The sequence below is a fragment of the Halichoeres trimaculatus genome, unplaced genomic scaffold (genome assembly GCF_033239565.1).
Source record: "Halichoeres trimaculatus isolate MK-OKI-2021-1 unplaced genomic scaffold, fHalTri1.1 fHalTri1_scaffold_19, whole genome shotgun sequence".
NCBI lineage: Eukaryota > Metazoa > Chordata > Actinopteri > Labriformes > Labridae > Halichoeres > Halichoeres trimaculatus.
The window spans coordinates 16577700-16599892 of record NW_027437197.1 but is presented as its reverse complement, the minus strand read 5'-3'; the positions used below and the strand labels follow the sequence as shown (position 1 = coordinate 16599892).

At 42.0% G+C, this 22193-nt stretch overlaps 2 protein-coding genes across 2 annotated transcripts; both read left to right on the top strand.

Annotated features, from left to right (window-relative positions):
- The first annotated feature begins 6625 nt into the window (after window positions 1–6625).
- On the top strand, window positions 6626–20212 carry gpr156 (G protein-coupled receptor 156). Its single transcript, XM_074695085.1, has 10 exons — window positions 6626–6845; window positions 9052–9204; window positions 14983–15110; window positions 15302–15422; window positions 15507–15617; window positions 15934–16059; window positions 16169–16264; window positions 16599–16835; window positions 18358–18516; window positions 18606–20212. The coding sequence occupies exons 2-10, from the start codon at window positions 9061–9063 to the stop codon at window positions 19926–19928; spliced, it is 2445 nt and encodes an 814-aa protein (XP_074551186.1). The 5' UTR covers window positions 6626–6845; window positions 9052–9060; the 3' UTR covers window positions 19929–20212.
- On the top strand, window positions 12061–13686 carry LOC141808591 (zinc-binding protein A33-like). Its single transcript, XM_074695259.1, has one exon. It carries the CDS (start codon window positions 12061–12063, stop codon window positions 13684–13686), a length of 1626 nt encoding a protein of 541 aa, XP_074551360.1.
- Window positions 20213–22193: the final 1981 nt, after the last annotated feature.

The window sequence follows — 22193 nt, the reverse complement described above, 5'->3', positions numbered from 1 at the left end:
ATTATAATATCTCTAAGATCAGTTTGTGATCAGTTTTTAAGTGTAAGAGCTGGAAATAGATTTTTTATTCCTATTTCTTACATATTTCATTTTTTATCTCCTTTTTTAATGTTAAAGTATCTTATATTTTAAATATGTCAGTGGTCGAAAGTTAAGAATCTCTTCAGCTACAAATGAAGTGAGGTTTTCAAACTTTGATAAAATTCATGTTAAAATGCTTCCCACATTCAAAAGTTATCTTTTGCACCACCTAGTGGTTAGTCATGATTTATTTACTTGTATCTGTTGTTTTCAGTGCTGCAAAAATGAAGTGTTTTGTCTCATACTTATTTAAAAAAATGTCTTATTTGACTCAATATGAGAAAATTCACCCATCATGTAAATTTACTCTGGAACACTTCAACTTTTCCAAACAAAAACCCCCTGAAATAGGTTTTAAATCTGTGACTTTGTGCACATGGCCCAGTCCGAGCTCTGTTTTTGCTTTTCTCCAGGTTACATTTGCATTTGTGTTCATCCTGTCAGCTGATTATGGAGAAACCATTATTGTCATCCAGAAGCAGGGGAAGCCAAGGCGAGTGAATTCTGCTTCACACAATGTGCTAATCCCTCAGCCTCAGCGATCTCTCCTCTTCAGTCTCTTTTTACACTTTCTGCCTCTACACCAACGTCTCATTCAGCCTCTTTTCACCTCACTGTTTCTTTTGAAAACAATACTTCAAGCCTCACATACTCTGTTTGAATGCGTCTGATCAGGTCACAGCTAGAGTCCAGTTTTATCACAGAGCTTCTTTTTGCTTCCTTTTCTTTTCATGTCTTTCAAACACATGTTCCCCATAGCACCACGGACGGATAACTCCACTCGTCCCCCGGTCACGTGTGGAGGGGCCCATGGAATCATGAGGCTCTTAGAGCAGAGTGTCTGCTACGGCAACAACTAATCTTTTCTTATTGGGAAGTCAGTGTAGCAACCCAGAGAGATGCAAACAACAACAACAAAGAGGTGCAAAAAAACAAGGAGAAAATTACTACTGACAAAAATAAATTGCTTGGAGACATGAATCACTGGTGGAAATCATGTCAATAAACTCATAACGACAAAGGTGGAACAAGGGAGCTGTAAGGAAAACAAAAATCACTGTCAGATAATGCAAAATGACAACAAAAAGACACAAACCTACCAAAAAGAGGTACACAACAAATAACAAATTAACTAAAAAAAACAAAAACAAAAATAACTGCATAGGCATTCAAACAACTCCTAAAGATACAGTATAACCACAAAGAAACAAAATGACAAAAAAAGAAAATACAAATAAACAATATAGACAAACAAGACAACTACAAAGAACCAAAAATTATCCCAAGACATTAAAAACAACTGCAAAAAGATACAAAATATTTAAATTAAAAAATGAACTAATTACTAATATCTAAAGAGAGACAAAATAACCACAAAGAGAAACAAAAACACCATAAACAAACTTCCCATTAGAGACAACAATTAACTACAGAGTCACAGAAAAACAAATTTACCTAAAAACCACACAAAATACAGACAAAGAAACTTCAAAGACATCCAAACAACCAAAGGGATACAATAAATCCACAAATATACACAAAATAATCAAGAAGACGCAAATTAACAATCTAGAACTAACAAAATTATTTCAAAGATGAATGAGAATAACTCCAAATGAAAAACAAATAATCTAGATATCAAAAAGAACTATAAAAACAAACAAAATAACCACTAAGAGAAACAAAATAACTACAAAAACAAACAAAATAACTATTAAAAATCTAATACTTACACAGAGAAACAAAATAACACCAAAGAGACACAAAGTAACCACTTAGAGAAACAAAATCGTCATAAATCCATTCAAAAAAGAGACAAAGAGACAGAGAATAACCACAACATGACAAAAAAAACCTTCATATGTATTCAAACAATCATAAAGGGTACAAAATGGGAAAAAGAGACACAAAATAACCAAAAATAAACTACAAAATGAAAAAGTAGCTTTAAAAAGACACAGAATATGTCTTTAGAATAAGAAAATATGGCTTAATCATAAAAAAAAAACACAAAGAGACATCAAAATGACCAAAGGCCGCTGTTAAACAAAAAAAGATACCAAATAACTTTATAGAGAAACAAAATAACTATAAATAGACACAAACTAACCCTCAAAAGACAACTCTGTGAGTGCGTAAACAAACACAGATACACAAACCGATTTTAGATACAGTATGTGCTTGTGTCCTTGTGTGTTTACACGTTGCCTTCTTGATGTGTTGGACAGCAGGTTACTGTTCTTAGTGAAACCTGAGATGTTCCTTTGGAAGAGATGAGATGTGACAGTCAGATGAGAGGATGAGCTGTCAACATGTACCAGAAGAGGAATCAGCTTCAAGTCAAAGTACATTCAGTAAGACATGAACCTGGATACTAAAGATTTGAGAAGTCATCTCAAAGACGTAAGTGTGTGTGTGTGTGTGTGTGTGTGTGTGTGTGTGTGTGTGTGTGTGTGTGTGTGTGTGTGTGTGTGTGTGTGTGTGTGTGTGTGTGTGTGTGTGTGTGTACTCTCTGAATTCAGTATTTCAGTTTCTAAGTCATATATGGACATCAGTCCCTTAACCCTTTCAGACTTAATTCACACATTACAGATCAAAGAAAGTCTTCTGACATGCTGCATGTGTGATACTCTAAGCCTCTTATCCCCTTCAGTCCAAATCAGTGCAGCTCACAGTATAGTCAGTGTGTGGTAACCTGCATGCAGACCCCACACATGTTTAACGTGTGCATTCAGCTAAGCCTTTACACACGACTGGCACAGTCTGCAGACGACTGCAGTACAATGAGATGTGGTCTTTAGAGGGCTGGACTGACAGTGAAAAATGTCAAGGAGGAGATGGCAAAGCTGTTTGAATCAAATGCGCAAAATGTTTCTATCATAAATTAGATTGTTTATGATTTTATTTCTACATTGAAAACAACCTAAATCAGTTTCTACACATTCAAAGGTGACATTTCACTCTGCAGTCATTGCAATATCAGTTGCTGAGCTGCTAAGTTTCAAAATGAGATCAGAAACCAGAGTGAGCAGACCGATACTTCTCCCTACATTTATCATAATCTCAGTAGAAACTCCATGAGCGGATCCTGCTGCGAAGCTTTGATCCAGCGCTCCTAATCCACAGCCTTAGCAACCCTGCAGGAGGAGCTGCAGTGTTCCAGAGAGGGATTTGTCTCTGGGTTTGTTAGTGGGCAAACCTGGGCATGTATCTGAGGAGCGTCCAGGCTCTGGCAGGGCCGTGCAGCTTAGGCCTGGCAAAGGGTTTGGTGATGTCTCACAAAGAGAACAATGCAGATCCACCCACTCTGTTTGAGCTGAAGAGTGGGGCTCTCTGGTCCATGTTGAATCACAGCTGCTTCCATGTCAGGAAACGCTGATGCTGCCTGTCAGGAAGTGTTGTGTGCTAACTTAAAGCTCTGCTTGTTATTTATTGTGGTTGGTGGACTTCCAGCTGAGATGACAGTCCAAAAAACATGGATCCTCTTTGTGACACCTGTGTTGTTTAATTAGAAGTGTTCAGTGTTACACTTGATCCCTGGTAACCTCAGTCGTGCGGCGTGTGTCCTGTTTCATGAAGCTCACTCCACCTGCCTGCTCCTCCCCTTTGACTCCTGCTTTCTGAGCAGCAGCCTCATGTCCACAGATGAAATATTAAAGCTCTGTGTAACCTGAGCATACACCTGCTGCCGCTGCAGTCCGTCTTGAACCTGATCTTGACGGAAACCCGAGAGTGATCGCCACGCTTTGGGTGTAACAGAGCTGGCAACTGTTCCAGTCCCTGAATTGAGCGATGATGTGGAGACATAGGATCTGAGCTCATGTATGGAAAAGGGACATTTTGAGGGGTTTGTCTGCTGTTTGCTCTTTTTTTTAACCTCATAACAGAAGTGAGAGTCCACCAGTGAGTGACAGAATCTTGGAAACAGAGTGAATTTTTCAGTTCATGTATTTCTGAAATGTTCACCCAAGGAAACATGTCTGCAAAAGCGGTTTCTTCTGCAATCATTAAACATCTATACCATTCATTTTTTCACTGATTAAAAATTCTAATCTAAATAAGGATGGGTGCCATATTTGAAATGCTGGCTCAAGCTAACTGGATCAGCCTTAGAAAAGATGAAGAGATGGAGTAAGGGCGGGCCTTGAGCCACCTGGTAAAACAGCTACATGCTCTCCTGTCAACCAAAGGGGCCACACCCCCAAAGATATGCTTAACCTTGAATCTTTATATCTTCAAAACAGAAAAGCTGTTGAACTTTTTTGATTGAAGCAGTTTGCAAGCATGGTTAATTATGAAGGTATTCACAGACCTTGAGGAGGAGAAGCACATTTTTAATCTGTTACTGCATTTTTAGTGTGTATCGTAACTATATGCTGTGATTAATGTAGCCCTGCAAGCGTAGCTGACATAACAAAACAATGCTCTATGAAGTATGATATGATTGGATGAAATATGACATAATAAAACAGACTTTAATTCTGCAGATGCACAGTAATGAGATTCCTGAGCTGTTGGAGCTGCCTCTAGTGGATGCTGGAGGAACTGCAGTTTTATGCACTTCTGGGTTAGCTTCTTTACCACTAGAAGTGACCACTTACGGTGGCTTGTTCCAGACCTGGCTGACTGATCTCACCTCTGTACTGCACATGGAGAAAGTCCAGTATATTATGATATGATGGGCAATCTTACCAGATTTTTCAGCATTTGGCGGCCTCATGTTGATTATTCTACATGACTGGATAGAGTTTCTGGACAGTAACTGATTTTAATGCTAATTGCTCATCTTTTGAAACATTTGTCTCAAAAATATTGAGCCAGTGATGCAATGCAGCATAAGATCCTCCAATGTGAGCCTTTCTTTTTCATATTGACTTTAGTCTTTTTGCTTCGTTAACTCTCTGAAATCTTAATAAAAACATGTTAAAAACAATTTAAGGTGGCACAATAGGCAAAAACAGGTCATTTTGACTACATAATTTTTGGATTGTACAACACTCAATAAGTGCTTTGCTGCACAAAATTTATTTTTCATACTCTGTGAAGTTTTCAAATTTGTAATTATAGTCGAATACTTTCAATTCCTGAGGAATTCCACCCAAAATACTGACTACACCCATTTGGAAGTGATTAAAAAATAGGTTTATGCAAAAGAAGAAATCTCAAGAACTAAAAAAGCTGCATCCTTCAAATTTTGCTTGAAGAATTTAATACCCAAAACTCTGCACCTAAGCTCATTTCTGCGCATATTTCAGTTTTTATCCTGGTACAAAATAATAATCCTACTTTGCTTTAATAGCTTCAGAGAAACTCTGGTTATTTTTCAGTAACTGATCTGAATTTTACCAAAGTGGCAGGTTGCACAACTCTGTTGATATCAAAAACACTCTAAAAGATTCTGCCTGTTCCCTCTAAGTGCATAAAACCGTTGAAATGAGAAAATGGACTTGAAATGGACTTTCCTCTCTTTCATATGTTTTCTACATCCAAATTTTATTTTTTCAAGTCATACGAATTAATGCCTTTTGAAACTTTGAAACAACCATGATTCTTTGCCTTTTCTCGACCCTCTCGACCTTCAACAGTGCCAGAAACAAACTGCAGCAGGGTGTGAGGGTGTGCTCTTTCAAACATTATAAATCATTTAAGAAGCTCACCGAGATGTCAGACGCTTTTTTTTCTCCCCATATATTCAAAGAAGCACACTAGACTGGCTTTTCAGGATTTTTAATACAAAAACCACTTCAGGGGAGAAAAAATCTAAAGAGCAAGGGAAGGTTTCCAGAGAAGGTTTTTAAGGCTCTAAGCCTAACAAATTTAAGTTCAAAAAGATTCCTGGAAAGTCTAAAGTAAGAAGTGTGTGTGAGTGAACTGAGTCTTTGTCTCCAGGATGAATGTGTATGACATAACATCTTCACCTGGTCTTTAAAGCTCTCCCTTTGTGTCTCTGCTCCCCTCTTGAAGCTGTCAGTAGTGGTGACACTCCCTCATCAGGAATGACCCTGAGTGTAAGCTCGCACTATAAATCTCTGTGACGCCTTAATAACACCTCTATGCCTCTCATGGCTGGCGGAACAAATGCAGAAATATTTCTGCTGCCTCACTGCGCTCACACAGAGGCAGAGAGATTTTTTCCAAACTGTGTGCCATCCTCATCCTCATATAGGGCTGCTATTTCAGTGTGTGTGTGTGTGTGTGTGTGTGTGTGTGTGTGTGTGTGTGTGTGTGTGTGTGTGTGTGTGTGTGTGTGTGTGTGTGTGTGTGTGTCTCTTTCCGTTTTAAACAAGTGCTGTTTTTCAGTGTATTTATTTACATTTAGGGCACAGAGATGGCCACCCAGTCCCCTGGGTCCCGATGGAGCAGGCTGCACCCACACTGTCACATCCCTCCAGCATCACATGGGTCACATCACACTGCAGGAGGTGGTGGGAGGAGGGGAGGGGGTACTCTGAGAGACAGAGGGAGAGAGAGAGAGAGCTCACTTACGCACATGCGCCTCCCTTTCGTGCCAAATTGAAAACTCCTGCAGTCTGCTGAACTTTTCCTGAGTGACAGGATCCTCTCCTCTCCGGCTGTGGACTGACAATTTGAAAGGCAGATCATCCCGCGGGATTTATTACATATCCACAATCATGGGATCTCCGAAGCGATGTTAGATGTAGGTTTTTGTTTTCAGCTCTTACGCTAACTCTTCTTGAGTTTTGCGCGATGGAGTACGGAGCGGGAGGAGGCGATGGGATCCTCCGTGCGCTTTGGAGACCAAGGTTTGCACCTTTTAAACTTATCATTTTAAGTTTCTTTTTCAAAGTCTTTCAGTCTGAAGGTAACTCGATAATTTGTTGTGCAACTCTGTCGAGCGCTTTGCGCACGCCTTGTTTTTAGTTCAATGCGTAATAACAGGCTATTTTTAAAACAGTGATCCTTTTAGATTTTCCTAAACTCTAAACATTAAAACTTTGTTCACGCTTTTCTCAAACCCAACCCAAACTTTCCTCCCATCACGTGGTGCATTCACTGTCCTCTTCTCTGTTTGAATCGATCAATTTAATTGAAAGATTTCGGTGACCAATTTAATCCTAAAGCCATGCTGTAAATGCACCTTGTGCCAAGGCTCGTCTTGCAGAGCTTGAAACAGAATTTAATCTCTAGTAGTGAAATTCTGACTCAGTTTAAAGAATAAACTTCTAACCGGATTATTTCCTGTGAAGGAATGTTTCAATATTGGCCCCTGAACCGGGCTTTACATGTGGCAGCGCCTGTGGTTTCACAGCCCTAATCTTTAAAGTGCAGCAGAAAGACTGACAGCGAAATGAATGGGCTTTTCTTTAGGCTACTCTGTGTTTTATTAAAATATTTAAGGAGCAGGACTCAGATCTGTCTCTCTGGCCTCAGACGAGAGTCAGACTTGGTTTGAATATCTCTGCTGGATTTATAAACTGGAGAAGTGGTCAAAAGACAAGCTCTGGGGCATGTGAAGCAGTATAGGCTAAGCTGACGCAGGCTATGCCCGCCCTGAGTTTAAGGAAGACATCCACGGCCACAGGTAGCTCAGGTATTACTTGCGGTTTAGCCTTCTAAAGACACTCCTCATGACTATTCTGAACTGTCAAAACATGTCCATAAAACTCATCTTGAAGAGGAGCCAAACTCCAGCTGCTTTCACACTGACCTCCACTGGCTTCCTGGATGTTGGTTGACCTTTGCTGACCCCTGCAGGGTGGTGGATTTTTTTCTCCTGTACTGAATCCTTACAGAAGCAGGATTTTGAAAAGCTGGCGGAAATGCCTCTCTCTGTCGGGGTTTCCTGCGGGAAACAGGAGAACTGTGATCTAAACTTGGAAAGTGACGAAACAACATGAACAGGAACTCCAGACACTTCCCAGATATGCTGCCTGGTGGGCTTCATTGTTCTGTTGACAGCAGTCATTTCTGGAACTGGGTCACTGAAGACTTCTTTCAACACCTGACGAGTGTTTCAGAGAGTTTTCTTTTAGGGCTCTACCACTTAAATCTCCCTTTGGGATTCAAATCCAGCTGATTTCTGACATCCCCAAACATCCCTGCTTTCTTTAGGTCTCGAAGCCATTGTGCAGACGATGATGAGACACGTGTTGACTAATAACTCAACACTCATGTAAACACTCACCTGTCTGCCAATTTGTATCGATACAAGTGGTCTGACAGCGTCCCGACCACATGTAGCTGAGTCACTGCAGCAGAGATCAGACTGTCAGTCTACAGCTCAGAGTATCAGGTGATACCGTGCTGCATAATTAAACCTGCAACATGTCAGAGCAGCGCAGGTAGCCTCGTAAAAATGCCTGTGGGGAGAGCGACAAACAGTTGTTTGTTGATTCTTGACAAAGTTTACGTCCTCAGTCTTAGATGTTTTATATAATCAGGTCATGTGACCCTCAGTCAAACTGTAAATTATGGCTTTGTGTGCTGCATCTTTCTCGTCTTGTTCACAGATGTGTTGCGGTCAGATGTGTTGATCCTGTACTGGCTGGTTCACATCAGTGATGACGCAGTGATAGTGGAAATTAAGGATAAGCAGAAACACACAGACTTCCTGTCACACAGGCAGAGCCCTGCCTCTCATTTTGCTTCGAAGCAGTAAATAATTCACACTTTCTCTGGAGGATTTGTTTTTAAAACCTCAGTTTAATCCTTGTTGAAGTGTTTATTTGCTGCTTTGAATGTAGGAAGAGTTTCTGGAGTGATGTGAAGACAGTGTAATCATCCATGCTCCCATTACTCCTCCTCTCAGAGGTTTCCATCAGAGCACCACACTGTGGTGACCTCAAGTATTTGGTTAATTACAGACCTGAAAATAGGAGCGAAACTCCCCAAAAACTCTGCTTTCCAGTGCCCAGTGTATGCTCACATTTCTAAAACTGTAAAAAGGGAAAGCAAAAATGTTTTCACCAGCAGTGTCACCATATTTGACGTTTCATCTTTGTTCCTCAGGATGAGTGTATGAAAGTGGACAGACTGGGTCCAGTAATGGAGCCTGAGCTGAACTGCAGCTCCCAGTGTGATTCCCCGCTGTGCTTCATCCACTCAGGAGTCGACAGACAGGAGGGCCTTGACGTCCTGCAGAGACTATGTGGCCTCAGCACGGTACAGATACACACACACACATACACACACACACACACACACACACACACACACACACACACACACACACACACACACACACACACACACACACACACACACACACACACACAGATACACAATCTTAATGGGTGAACTCCAGGAGGTCAGAAACAATTCAAATCTCATTTTAATATCATCTCTACAAAAGTCAGCTAATGGACTTTGATTGGTAAACTTGAGGTCATGGCTTTTTACTCATTCTTTTTTATTTTAAATCTGGGGAGTTACACTTAAATATTATGTTCTCAGCACGTCCCAGAGCGCTGTTTCCTTCCATTAATGTGTTTGCAGAAATATAGTTTAAAGCATTAACATCAAAGTTATCACTATCAAGACTGCGGTTGTTTTCATCGCTTCCAACATTGAATACACATAATTAGATTTTTTTACATTTACATTTTCGAGAAATAAAGCCATGGCATTTATGTATTTAAAAAATGTATTGGATTATCTGTTTTCTCAGTTTATTCTACTTTTTTTTTTTAGCTATTTGGACATGAGTTTAAACATTTGATCAAAATTTGGAATAAGGATTATACTCGTGTAGTAAAAGTTTTATGCAAAAAATATAACACTGTAAAAATGTGAAGCTATGCTCCGGCAGACTTGGTATGGCAGGTCATACAGAGTTAAAAGACAGCTGCTCTCTTAAAGCAGAGAAAGATTTATCAAGTTTGCCAAGTATTTTTTCAAGTAACAACTTCAGGTCTTAAATTGTGAAATGCTTTTGCAGTTCCCCAAGTGTCCACTTGAGGCTGTCTGTAGAGGCACACATCCACATACACACCCATTCAAAAAAGTAGAATTGTTACAGCAAAAATAAACACTTGTACTGTTGTGTACTACAAAAGTTTTTGGTCTGAGTACCTGTTTATACAGTAGCCTCATGGTTGGAAAGTATTGAATTTAGTGAATGAACACTACATAATTCAGATACTATACACTCAACGGCCACTTTGCTAGTACCCCTTTTTGCCTTCAGAACTGCCTTAATCCTTCGTGGCATAGATTCAACAAGGTACTGGAAACATTCCTCAGAGAGTTTGCTCCACATTGACATGATAGCATCACACAGTTGCTGCAGATTTGTCGGCTGAACATCCATGATGAGAATCTCCTGTTCCACCACATCCCAAAGGTGCTCTATTGGATTGAGATCTGGGGACTGTGGAGGCTGTTTGAGTACAGGGAACTCATTGTCATGTTGAAGAAACCAGTCTGAGATGATTCCAGCTTTATGACATGGAGCGTTATCCTGCTGGAAGTAGCCATCAGAAGATGGGTACACTGTGCTCATAAAGGGATGGACATGGTCAGCAACAATACTCAGGTAGACTGTGGACTTTAAACCATGCTCAGTTGGTACTAAGGGGCCCAAAGTGAGCCAAGAAAATATCCCCCACACCATTACACCACCAGCAGCAGCCTGAACCGTTGATACAAGGCAGGATGGATCCATGCTTTCATGTTGTTGACGCCAAATTCTGACCCTACCATCTGAATGTGGAGCAGAAATCCAGACTCATCAGACCAGGCAACGTTTTTTCAATCTTCTATTGTCCAGTTTTGGTGTTGCTGTGTGAATTGTAGCCTCAGTTTCCTGTTCTTAGCTGACAGGAGGGTCACCCGGTGTGGTCTTCTGCTGCTGTAGCCCATCTGCCTCGAGGTTGGATGTGTTGTGTGTTCAGAGATGCTCTTCTGCAGACCTCGGTTGTAACCAGTGGTTATTTGAGTTACTGTTGCCTTTCTATCAGCTCCAACCAGTCTGTCCATTCTACTCTGACCTCTGGCATCAACAAGGCATTTTGTCCCACAGAACTGCCGCTCACTGGATATTTTCTCTTTTTGGGACCATTCACTGTAAACCCTAGAGATGGTTGTTGGTTAAAATCCCAGTAGATCAGCAGTTCCTGAAATACTCAGACCAGCCTGTCTGGCACCAACAACAATATGCCACATTCAAAGTCACTGAAATCATCTTTCTTCCTCATTCTGATGCTCGGTTTGAGCTGCAGCAGATCGTCTTGACCATGTCTACATGCCTAAATGCATTGAGTTGCTGCCATGTGATTGGCTGATTAGAAATTTGCGTTGAGGAACAGTTGGACAGGTGTGCCTAATAAAGTGGCCGGTGAGTGTATATTAGGAGCAGAAATGCTGATGGACCAGTGACCAAGTAAGTCTCAGCAGCTGGTCCTTTAAGAGGAGTGTGAGCATAGCTCGGCACATGAGGCGGGCACAGGGAAGTCTAATGTGACTTTGAAAATAGAAACTACAGTAGTAGAGAAACTGTGTCAGGAGAAGCAAACAATCTCTATCAGACTCCAGTCCTCACGATGTCACAACACGGACACATGGCACTGAAAAAAGGTAAGTTAACTCCAGTTTCTTTCAAGTTTGTGATACTTGTACAGTTAGCATTTATCGGCTTAGGAGTGGATGTTAGTTTTACTCTTAGAAAGAAGCAGTAGGTGAGGCATCACTGTGTTGTTTATTGTTACGATTGTAAAAATCTGTGAAAAGCTTGACCATGAACGAACTGTTTTCTTACTGAAGCTGTGGCTGTGAGAACATTTAGAATCTGTCAGATTTGATTTTTTAATGTTGTTTGGTAAACTCGGGGGCTTTAAAGAATGTCCAGAGAAACTGGAATAACCTTTGATGAAATGTCACACCAGCCATAAGCTGCTATTTGTAGATGGCACACAATTGTTTCCAAACCTAACAGTGTCGTGCAGGGATAAACAAAATGGACCATTGCCAACTTATCCCATAAAATCCCATCTGCTTTTCTTTCTGGATGTGTTCCCAGGTATGGCAACGACTGGAAGTATGCTGACTGAAGAGCAGCTTCTTTGCCCCATCTGCCTGGAACTGTTGAATCAACCTGTCTCCACTCCTTGTGGGCATAATTTCTGCAAAGATTGCATTCATGGATACTGGCAGAGCGCTAATCTGACGCAGTGTCCCGTGTGCAAGTACAAGTTCCGAAAAAGACCCGAGCTCAAAGTAAACACCTTCATATCTGAGGTGGTGTCCCAGTTCAACAAGTCATTGGAGCAGAAGGATGAAAATGAAACAGGAGCTGTTGACCCATATCCCAGCTATAAATGGGGGGTTTCATGTGATGTGTGTCTTATGAGTCCAGTCAAAGCTCATAAATCCTGTCTGGACTGTTTGGCCTCCTTCTGCGAGACTCATCTTGAGCCACATCACGTTCTGGGTACTTTCAGGATGCATCGCCTGATAGACCCAACCCTGAAAATGCAGGATAGAGTGTGCAGAAAGCATGAGAAGCTCATAACTCTGTTCTGTCACAACGACCAGACGTACGTGTGTGACGACTGCGTGAAAGACGACCATCACACTCACCACACTGTGCCCATTGAGGAGGAGAGCAAGGACAGGAGAGCTCAAGTTTTGGGGATAAACAAAGTGATGGGGAAAAAGATACAGGATAGAGTGCAGAAAATTAGAGACATAAATCAAGTTGTTGAGCACAGCAGAAGAAACACAGAGACAGAGCTCAAAGAGAGTCTGAAAATCTTTAACAAACTGCTGCAGCTTGTCCAGAGAGGCCAAGCAGAGGTGGCAGAGGTAATCGGTTCAAAGCAGAAGCTCGTTGAAAGCAAAGCTGGTCGACTCATTGCCGAGCTGAAGCAGGAGATCTCTGAGCTGGAGCAACTCTCACACACCCAAGATGACCTCTACTTCCTCCACAGCTTTCAAGCTTTCTCCAAAGACTGGTCCGACCTGCGCCTAGAGAGCGCTGTTTATGTGGGCATGCTGAGGAGAGCAGTAAGGAGAGTGGCGTGCCAGCTTGAGGCGACAGTGAGAGATGAGGTGACAAGGCTAAGCGAGGCCGAATTCCACAGGGCTCAGCAGAGTGCTGTGGATGTGACTCTGGATCCTGATAGCGCTCATCCAAAATTGGTACTGAATGAAAACAGGAAGCAGGTTCATCACGGGGACGAAGCACTTACGCCCCCAGATGACCCAAAGAGGTTTTACCCGGGTGTCAGCGTTCTAGGGAGGGAGGGTTTCACTTCTGGCAGCTTCTACTTCGAGGTCCAGGTGAAAGGGAAGACAGAGTGGGATATTGGAGTCGCCCTGGAGTCTGTGAACAGAAAAGGAGGAAACATGCTGTATCCTGAAAGTGGCTACTGGGCAATGGGGATGAGACAAGGCGAGAGCTACTGGGCGCTCAGCAGCACTCCGATCCGTGTGCCCCTGATAGAGAAACCTCAGAGAGTCGGGGTCTATGTGGATGTCGAGGATGGACAGGTTTCTTTCTACAATGTGGACACTGCGTCTCACATTTACTCATTCACTGGATACTCATTCAGTGACAGACTTGTGCCGTACTTTAATCCTCGACGCAACCATGACGGAGTCAACTCTGCTCCTCTCATCATCTCACCTGTTGATGTTAAATGTTGAACATCATTTAAAGCCACCAGATGCTGAAATCCACAAGTCTTAAGTACAAAACATATAGCAATTTTAAGCTGTGAAATGGGATATTCATGCAACTATCAATGTATACTGAGCAAGTGGTTAGGCGAACTAGGATCCTAGTCCTGGAACAGGACCCTTCCACTTCAGTGTTCCAGAGTCTCACTCACCATGTCAGGATTCTGTTTTGCATAACCACCTACTTACTATATAATGTGTAGCTTATCACTTGGCGAACAAGAAATTAACATGTTGACTCAATCAGTGATATAAAGATGTTTATATTTTTAGCAAATACAACTGCAACAAATAACCCTCCATGGGGTTTTGCGGTGGACACACCTTATAACATATTACATTAATGGCACAACTTTGAACATTGACAGGACCAGAGATGCTCTGCCCGGATTGCAGGACAGTATCTTGTTCCACATTTTACTATCAGAGAAGGCTGGGATCCAGTAGCTCCTCAAGCTGCTTTCACATCTGAGCCCAATAACTGTCACTGCACACCCGCAAGACCAGTGTGATATGGTTGTCACAACATTGTTGACCAATTTCGAATACTATTGGTTACTAAAGTTTGGCCACAGTGTCAACAGGACAGAGATGAAATGTGCCTAACTTGATTTATCTTGTGTCACATTTGAATTCTAGAAATGATCCCTGTTATTATGAGGTTTCGACCAATCAGAATCAAGTATTTAATACGGACAGGACATTCTGTAGCCTGTTTACAGCGAGCAGGTAGATCATCTGTGGGTGATTATCACTGTAGTTTCGTAAAGTTAGAGATTAGTTTGGGTTGATGTGTCGAGTTTGGTGCTGTAATCGTTTAGACCCAACTTAAAGTACAAAGTTGTTACTCACCATTGTATCTTTAAGAACGAATAAGGGCATTGAAATAAAGCTACATGTGTTTTCCAGCTTTTTACTGTGGTATACTGTAGATAGCGTAACAATTTTCACACAATTTTCAAGTTTTTTTTTTCTTTTTTAACCAGATTCTTTGGCAGTTGTTTTTTTTTTGTTGTTGTTATACTAAAATTTGTTTTTTTCTTTTCTGTTTTTAGCGTCTTTTATCCAGTGTGATGTGTCTTGCTGTGTTTCCTGAATAAAGTTTGGTTACCTCTCCAAATCCTGTGTTTCCTCATTTGTTTTGTACTTCTAAGTGAATAGCTCTAAATGAACAAAAACTGGTAATTACATTAAGTACCCATGAATCTGTGATATGTAAGGTGTGATTTTAAGTCGCTTGCATGTGCATGTCTGTGTTTGCAGGTGGCGGTGGAGCTCCCACGCCGGTTTCTCTCCCCGGTGTTATGCGCTGTGATGTGGACGCTGCTCTCCTGTGGCATTCTGCTGGCTTTTTGCTTCCTCTTCTTCACCCTGCGCTTCAAAAACAACAGGTAGAGAGAGCAGTGAGAGCTTTGTGTGAGTCATGTAACAAAGACAAATACACAAGATCAACCTAAGTGTGTGTGTGCTTGTGTGTGTGTGTGTGTGTGTGTGTGTGTGTGTGTGTGTGTGTGTGTGTGTGTGTGTGTGTGTGTGTGTGTGTGTGTGTGTGTGTGTGTGTGTGTGTGTGTGATGTTATCAGGATAGTGAAGATGTCCAGCCCCAACCTGAATGTCCTCACCCTCTTCGGAAGCGTCCTCACTTACATCAGCGGCTTCTTGTTCGCTGTGGATGAAGGTGTAGCAGCTACAGCAGTGTTACAGGTCAGCCCTCCGGCCTCCGTCACTCCTCTGTCATATTTTTAGATAAACTAGGATCCGATAATAACACAGTGTGTTCTCTCACAGGCTCGGATGTGGACCCTTTGTGTTGGCAGTACTCTGGTGTTTGGTCCTATTTTGGGGAAGACGTGGAGGCTGTACAGAGTGTTCACTCAGAGAGTGCCTGACAAGAGAGTGGTAGGTCTGCTCTGGCCCCCTGGTGGACATGTCAAAGATTTTCTGAACAAGTTACACCAGAGTTTTTTAATATCAACTATTTGTTTTGGAGACCAGTTTTGGCATCAGATTTCTTTGAACTTCAGAGTTTTAGTGATTTTTTTATCCAAGAGTTTAGAAATGCATTATGCCGTATTACAGACTTCCTTAGATTTCTTATATTCCAGCCTGTTGTGATGCAAAATAAGTTGAGGGCTTTGTTTATTCTAACCTTAAGAGGAGGAGGAGAGAGAATATATAATTTTAAATTATAAACTGACTCAACTTTCTGTCTCAGATCATCAGAGACATCCAGCTGATGGGGATGGTAGCTCTCCTGATCCTTGTGGACTTTCTGGTTCTCAGTGCATGGAACCTCACAGACCCCATCAGGTGTTCCCAATCTATCAGCGCTGCAGTTAAGGTAGAATCTTGTTTGGGTTTTTTAATCTCTTCAGATTTAGATAAGAAGCTTTTTACATTCTCCTACTGACTGAGTTTTCACCTCTATGATGTTGTGTTTCCTGGTGTAGGTGGTGGAGAGAGACGTTTCTTACTCTTTGTCTCAGCTGGACTCCTGCTCCTCTCTTCACTCAGGTCTTTGGGTGATCCTTATAGCAGTTCAAAAGGTGAGAAAGCCTCTGATAAGAGAAATTACTTCTTTCAGCATATTCATTGTGAAGATGCTTTGATTGATCCCCGTTGAAAATGTAATTGAAAACATGCATAAAGTTACTGACCCACATTTTAACATGTTCTTTGCATGCAAAACACTCAATAGAATAAACTATGCTGACTGTAATTCCCAAATCTGTTATATCAAGTTTTCTATCATAAAACCTTTATTCGGTTTTGACCTGACCTGTCTTCCTTAAAGCCTTTGATCTCCTTTTTTCTGGAAATCTGCTGCCAAAAGGAGTCAGATATGAACAGTCTTATCCTCATCCCTCCATTTCTCTTTAGGGATGTCTCCTCCTCTACGGGACGTATCTCGCTGGCCTAACCAGCACTGTGAGCCACCCTCCAGTCAACCAGTCTCCCACCATCATAACAGCCGTCACCCTGGTCACCCTCTCCTCTGCTGTGGCTGTTCCTGTCTCCATGTTCCTGCAGGGTTATCCTAATCTGGTCTACAGCACTGTGGCTGGAGCCATTTTCATCAGCACGCTGGCTACTAACTGTATGCTGTTTGTTCCTCAGGTAATGACAAAACCCAGGATGTAGATACATTATGGAAACCTATCTTAAAGGGCCGTGAGGAGTTTGAAAGTGATCTTTAAAAAATCTCCCTTCTAGATATGTGCCTGATTGTAATTCACACTTTAAAATGAGATTATCAGCACCAATGTTGCTGGTTACAGGTTATTTCAAATTGCTACTTCTTAGCTTCCAGTTTGGGTCGTACCAGAACCAGATGAATTTCAGGCACGTCTAGCTCTCTATGATAACACCACGCCGGCTGACAAAGTTTAGTTGTGAGAACAGATAAAACACAGAGATCTGTGTTTTTCTCTGCTGAAAATGATTTCTGTGATTAATTTTGTAGTGATGGTGGACACAGGAGCCTAACTGTCAGACAGAGAAGGGACAGAAAAGCAGAAGAAAGATAAAGGGGAGAGTGGTACAGCTCTAGCTAAAGGTTAATTAGCCTTTAGCTTGGGCTGTAGTACTCTATAACACAGGGGCTAACCTGTTTGTGATAATGTTCATTCCAACCCACAGTCAGCAGTTATTCTGCAGTGGTCTGTTCAAACTTGAGAGTCTATAAATAAAATGAAGAGTGAGGTTACGTTAGCTCTGATTGGTAGATGACTGGCAGGACAAAGCTAACCAGGATTCACTAACGTTACACATTACAGACATGTTTTAGAGCACCGGGCTGCTAGCTGTGCTAAATATAAACGGCTACTAAACTACTTACAGACTGACTGTGTTTACTTATTGTCACGTCAGCCTACAGATACGTCAGAGCACCGGACTAACATATAGCCGACTGCTACGTTTGCTTGATGTCATGTTTCAAACCGTAAAGCTATGTAACTGTGCTGATAAGTCCCTTACCTCCACGCATCATATCCAGTAAAAAGTTGTCTTGAACAAAGAAAATTTGTTTTGATCCGATTTCCATGTCATTGCAAAACAGACACACGCCTCGCTAAAATCAATTTACGACAGTGTGCGGAGACTCCGGACCACAAGGTGGCGAGGGAGTGCAATCAGAACAGATCCTCCTCACAGAGTCTTTAAATGCATTTAGTAATGACACAGGGCCTTATTATTAAGACTTCTGACACAGAGTACCGCGTGATATGCAGACTCATGACAGACAAGGTAGACTTGTCTGACTTTCTCTTTTAATCTCCATGAAGTTGTAAATCCTCTGATTGACTCTGGTTCCCATACCACATCATCTTTTCCGTGTGCGTGCCAGAGTGCGTGTCTATCAGAGCAGAGTGACTCACACAGGAGGTGTGTATGAGTCAAAGCTACGTAGGCCACTGCAAACAGGTTTATGACTCTTTAAGTGTCTGGCAGCGGGTTTGTGTTACGATAAAGGAATGCCTCTCCAAGCGGAAAAGGCCGGAAATATTTGAACAGTGAGCAACACGCTTGAACACACCTGGCCAAAAAAAAGGTTGTTGACAGATCCTGGAAACATTTATCCTCCTAATGTGTGAATCTTTTGTTTAATAACATACTAATCTAAAGCTCTCTCTGCTAGCTGATGCAGTGGAGGCAGTTTGAAGAGGATCAAAACAACCCCAGTCAGATGGCGAAATATTTCAGCAGCCCCAGTAAGAGCCAGGCATCGGTGTACAGTCAGGATGAGATCTACTACCTGCTGGGGGAGAACAACTCCATGAAAAAGCTGCTGAATGAGGTACTGCACTGTTTTCACACTGCAAAATCTGAACAAGTGTTCATGTCTTGTTTTTGTCTTAACGTTTAATCTTCTGTTTCCGTTGCCAGAAGAACGCTGTGATCGACAGTCTGCAGGAGCAGGTGAACAACGCCAAAGATAAACTCCTACGACTCATGTCTGCCAGCCAGACATCTGAAGATCAGGATGGGGAGTCCTCCAACACCAACCTCAACTCATCCTCCACCCAGACCACAGAGCTTCACTCTGACGGGATCTTGACTTCCTCTCCACCTCAGAGGGACACTAAACCCCGACCTGCACCACCCCCTGTTGCTTCTGCTGCTCCATCTTCTGTGATTACACCTCCCTCTGAGTCCAAACTTCCAGAACCTGTCCCTGTGTCCTCTCCTCTTTCTGAGGAAATTAGTGAGAGTGGAAACATTAAAAGTGTCACTGCAACTCTAGACATAGACGTAGACACAGCTGGGCCCAAAACAGTCAACAAAGAGCTTGTGTCCCTCAAACCTCATGGGTTACTCAGGACACCAGAAGAAACAGTTCATTTTGTCACTTCTCTTCAGACCCACAGAGGATTTAACCCCACTCAGGTGGAACCTTTCAACAACCAGAGTGGTCTAACACTTAATCTGGGACCAAACGTCAGACCAGCTGGTTTTGTCAGCAGTGAGCAGTTACAGGAGATCCTTCGAGAGCTAAGCGTGGACGCCATCATGGAAACTACACTTCGCTCTCCAGGACAGGCGTCCAGTGCGTCCTCCCAGCTGAAGTTCCCCAGCGCCTCTGCACTTTCCCCCCTCTCATTGCGGACTCCACGCTCCCCTCATCCACCTCTCCTCTTCCGTTTCCCCAGCATTTCCCCGTATACGATGAGGAAACGCAGGCCACCTTTCCGCTCCTCCAGAAGAGGTTTCGCCCCTTCCTGTTTCTACACGGGGGCGGAAGCGGCTGGCTGTGAGGGGATACGGGACAAATGTGGCCTTCAAGATCGAGGACAGCACTCTGATGGGGCCACCGGGGGAAGCACTCTTATCCAGGTTGAAGACTCTGACCTGGAGGGGGAGGAGGAAGAGGAGGATGCTGAGGGAAATGAAGCAATGAGAAAGTGTCGGCGGTGTGTTTTAAGGTCTCACAGATTTCACACAGCTCCACCAGATGTGGAAGCAGGGGGTGAAAATGGTCACAACAGACGGCTTCGAGACTCTTGTGGGTTCTGGGACTCCGATTCCAGCAGCTCAACAGACTACTGTTACTACCACCGTCCATACTGTGACTCCTGCCTGCAGCGAGGCTCTCTCCTGTCCTCTGACACCTCCTCGGACTCGGACAGCGAGTATGACGACTACGCTGGGCTGTACCACTCCCCCCATCCTGTGGTGTTCAAAGAAGACCTCAAACCCACTTTTGTGTGAGCATGGGCATCCTGCACCTTACGCGTCACACTTTTTCATCTCTGAGACATTCTGAGCTTTGAGGACAGAGCAAGCCCCGAGCTTGTGAGCATAATTTGAATTGTTATTCTTAAATTAAGAATCTTGGGATACAATTTCTACTTTATTTACAAGACTTTTAGATCTGTAAGTTATTGTGTAGCTCTTTTTTGATCTCACATATGGCATTATTTGTTAAAAGAAGAGTCCTCACATTCCAAATAACATTCACATGTTGTGTAGAGTGAAAGTTTTAATGTAAGCAGATTGAGGTGTGCACTGTATTAGCAATTGTGCAAATTCTGTATTTATTTTAATATTTATTAGTAGATTTTTTTGGTTTACAGAATGTCTTTTTGTCTCTGTATGTTTGTTCTGCATTGTCAAAAACATTTCTTAAAGTTATTTTGCATTTTTCATACTTGGCTTTTTTTTTCAGCTATCACTTTACATGACTTAATCACTCAGGCTTAGACATCATTCAACATGCAAAGGTCAGCATTATCTGACATGTATGTCACATGTGTGAGAAACACAGAGGGCTTCAATGCTCTGTGACTCCAGGACTCTTTTCTTAAAACATAACTCATTCAGGCCTATATTAACCTCAGCAAGGCTAAAAGAGTCTATACATCCCCCACACTCCACCTTTCTCTCAGATTTTCACACATCAGCCCATCCTGGTGCGCTAGCTTTATTGAAAATACTGTGAATCCTCATCTCTGTTTCAACATGACTAAAATAGTTCAGACAGTCGTGTAGATTCAGGCTTTTCATGATATTCCTGCAATATAGACAAAAATAGAGCATTAACTCTCCCCCTCATTTTTGTTTATCTCTCTCCAGAGTCTTTCACTCCCACCCACTATCTCCACTCTCTCTTTCTGTAATTTTTCTTCAGCTGATGGGGATATGAGTGTTTGCCAGGGGAGGTGTTTCTATAAGAAGGGAAAAAAGTGTCTCACATTAATTCTGCTCTGTTGCCTGTTTTTGAGTCTCTACATGCTCTCTATTCTGCATACAAGCCATTGAAGAGCAGCCTGGGAGAAATTCCCTTTGATACAGAGCATAACTGGGTGGAAATAAACCGCACAAAAGAGTGGCTGCCAGCGTCAGTGTGCAGGAGGAAAGACTTTTCTGTAAGCTGAGGAGAGTGCTCAGCTTGTGCTTCAGGATAAAAAAATGGCTTTTATAGAAATAAGATACGTGTTACTCAATCATGCATTTATTAACCATTTTAAATATCAACATAAATGGTAGAAATCTTGTGGAGCTTATCTGGAGGAGTATGGGGCAGAGTTTTCTAATTGTTTACCTTTTATGACCGATTTATAAGATGTTACTAATGACGCTTATTAAGCCAAAACATATAATTACATTTCAGGATGCCAGATTATGTCAAATCTCTCTATAATTGTTTTGTTGGACTACTCAACTCACAAAAAAGAGCCATAAATTTCAAAGTTAATGGTCAATTTTCTTCAAACCACTGTTCAGATTTAGCTCACAATGTTAGCAATGGCATCATTGCTGAAAAAAAAACAAGAAAAAAAAAACACAATAATTGTGTTTTTCTTATTGGACGGCAGGTGAGATTAGTCTTACTAATGTCTTCATACTGTTCTTCAATACATAAGAGAGGGTTTGATACTGAAGTCTGTCAGTGTTACACATATGCAGCACATGAAATACCTAAGGCTCTGGTCAAAAATAGTTACACAGAAGGAAGCTTAAACAATGTGAAAGGTATGACATTTTCAGCCCAAAGTTAAACTGTTATATACCTGTATATTTTGTCAAAGCACCTTCAACTCTGCATTTTAAGGGTTATATATATATATATATATATATATATATATATATAAATGTATCATTATATATTTTTGGTATTTTTTATTTCAATTAACCTGTCAAGACCTGATACGTTTTGGAGTGACAAAACATACCTCCACAAATGCACACACTCATTTTTAACTTTTATGAAGCCTTATGACACTAATAAAATGAATACGCCAGGGGGCTGCGTGTATTAAAACAGGAGGTAGGATGGGCTTTTGTATCTAACATAGCAACAGTGCTGCATGGCCACCGGTGCTCTGTGACAGCTGGGCCCTTTTGCGCTGGCAGCCCGGTTCTGGATCCACATTGGCTGACAGAATCATCAATCTTGGGTGAGGATCCGCCCCTTGTCCCCGCCGCGGCATAGGAAAAAGCCTTTGAAGCGGGGAGGGCGGCGCCAAGCAAATT

What these genes read in the sequence shown, in the direction of transcription:
- gpr156 (XM_074695085.1), top strand. Translation starts at nt 9,061, where the DNA reads ATGAAAGTGGACAGACTGGGTCCAGTAATGGAGCCTGAGCTGAACTGC. An exon ending in GTATGCTGTTTGTTCCTCAG is followed by an intron (nt 16,836 to 18,357) that starts GTAATGACAAAA and finishes TCTCTCTGCTAG; the next exon opens with CTGATGCAGTGGAGGCAGTT. An exon ending in TGAAAAAGCTGCTGAATGAG is followed by an intron (nt 18,517 to 18,605) that starts GTACTGCACTGT and finishes TTCCGTTGCCAG; the next exon opens with AAGAACGCTGTGATCGACAG.
- LOC141808591 (XM_074695259.1), top strand. Translation starts at nt 12,061, where the DNA reads ATGGCAACGACTGGAAGTATGCTGACTGAAGAGCAGCTTCTTTGCCCC.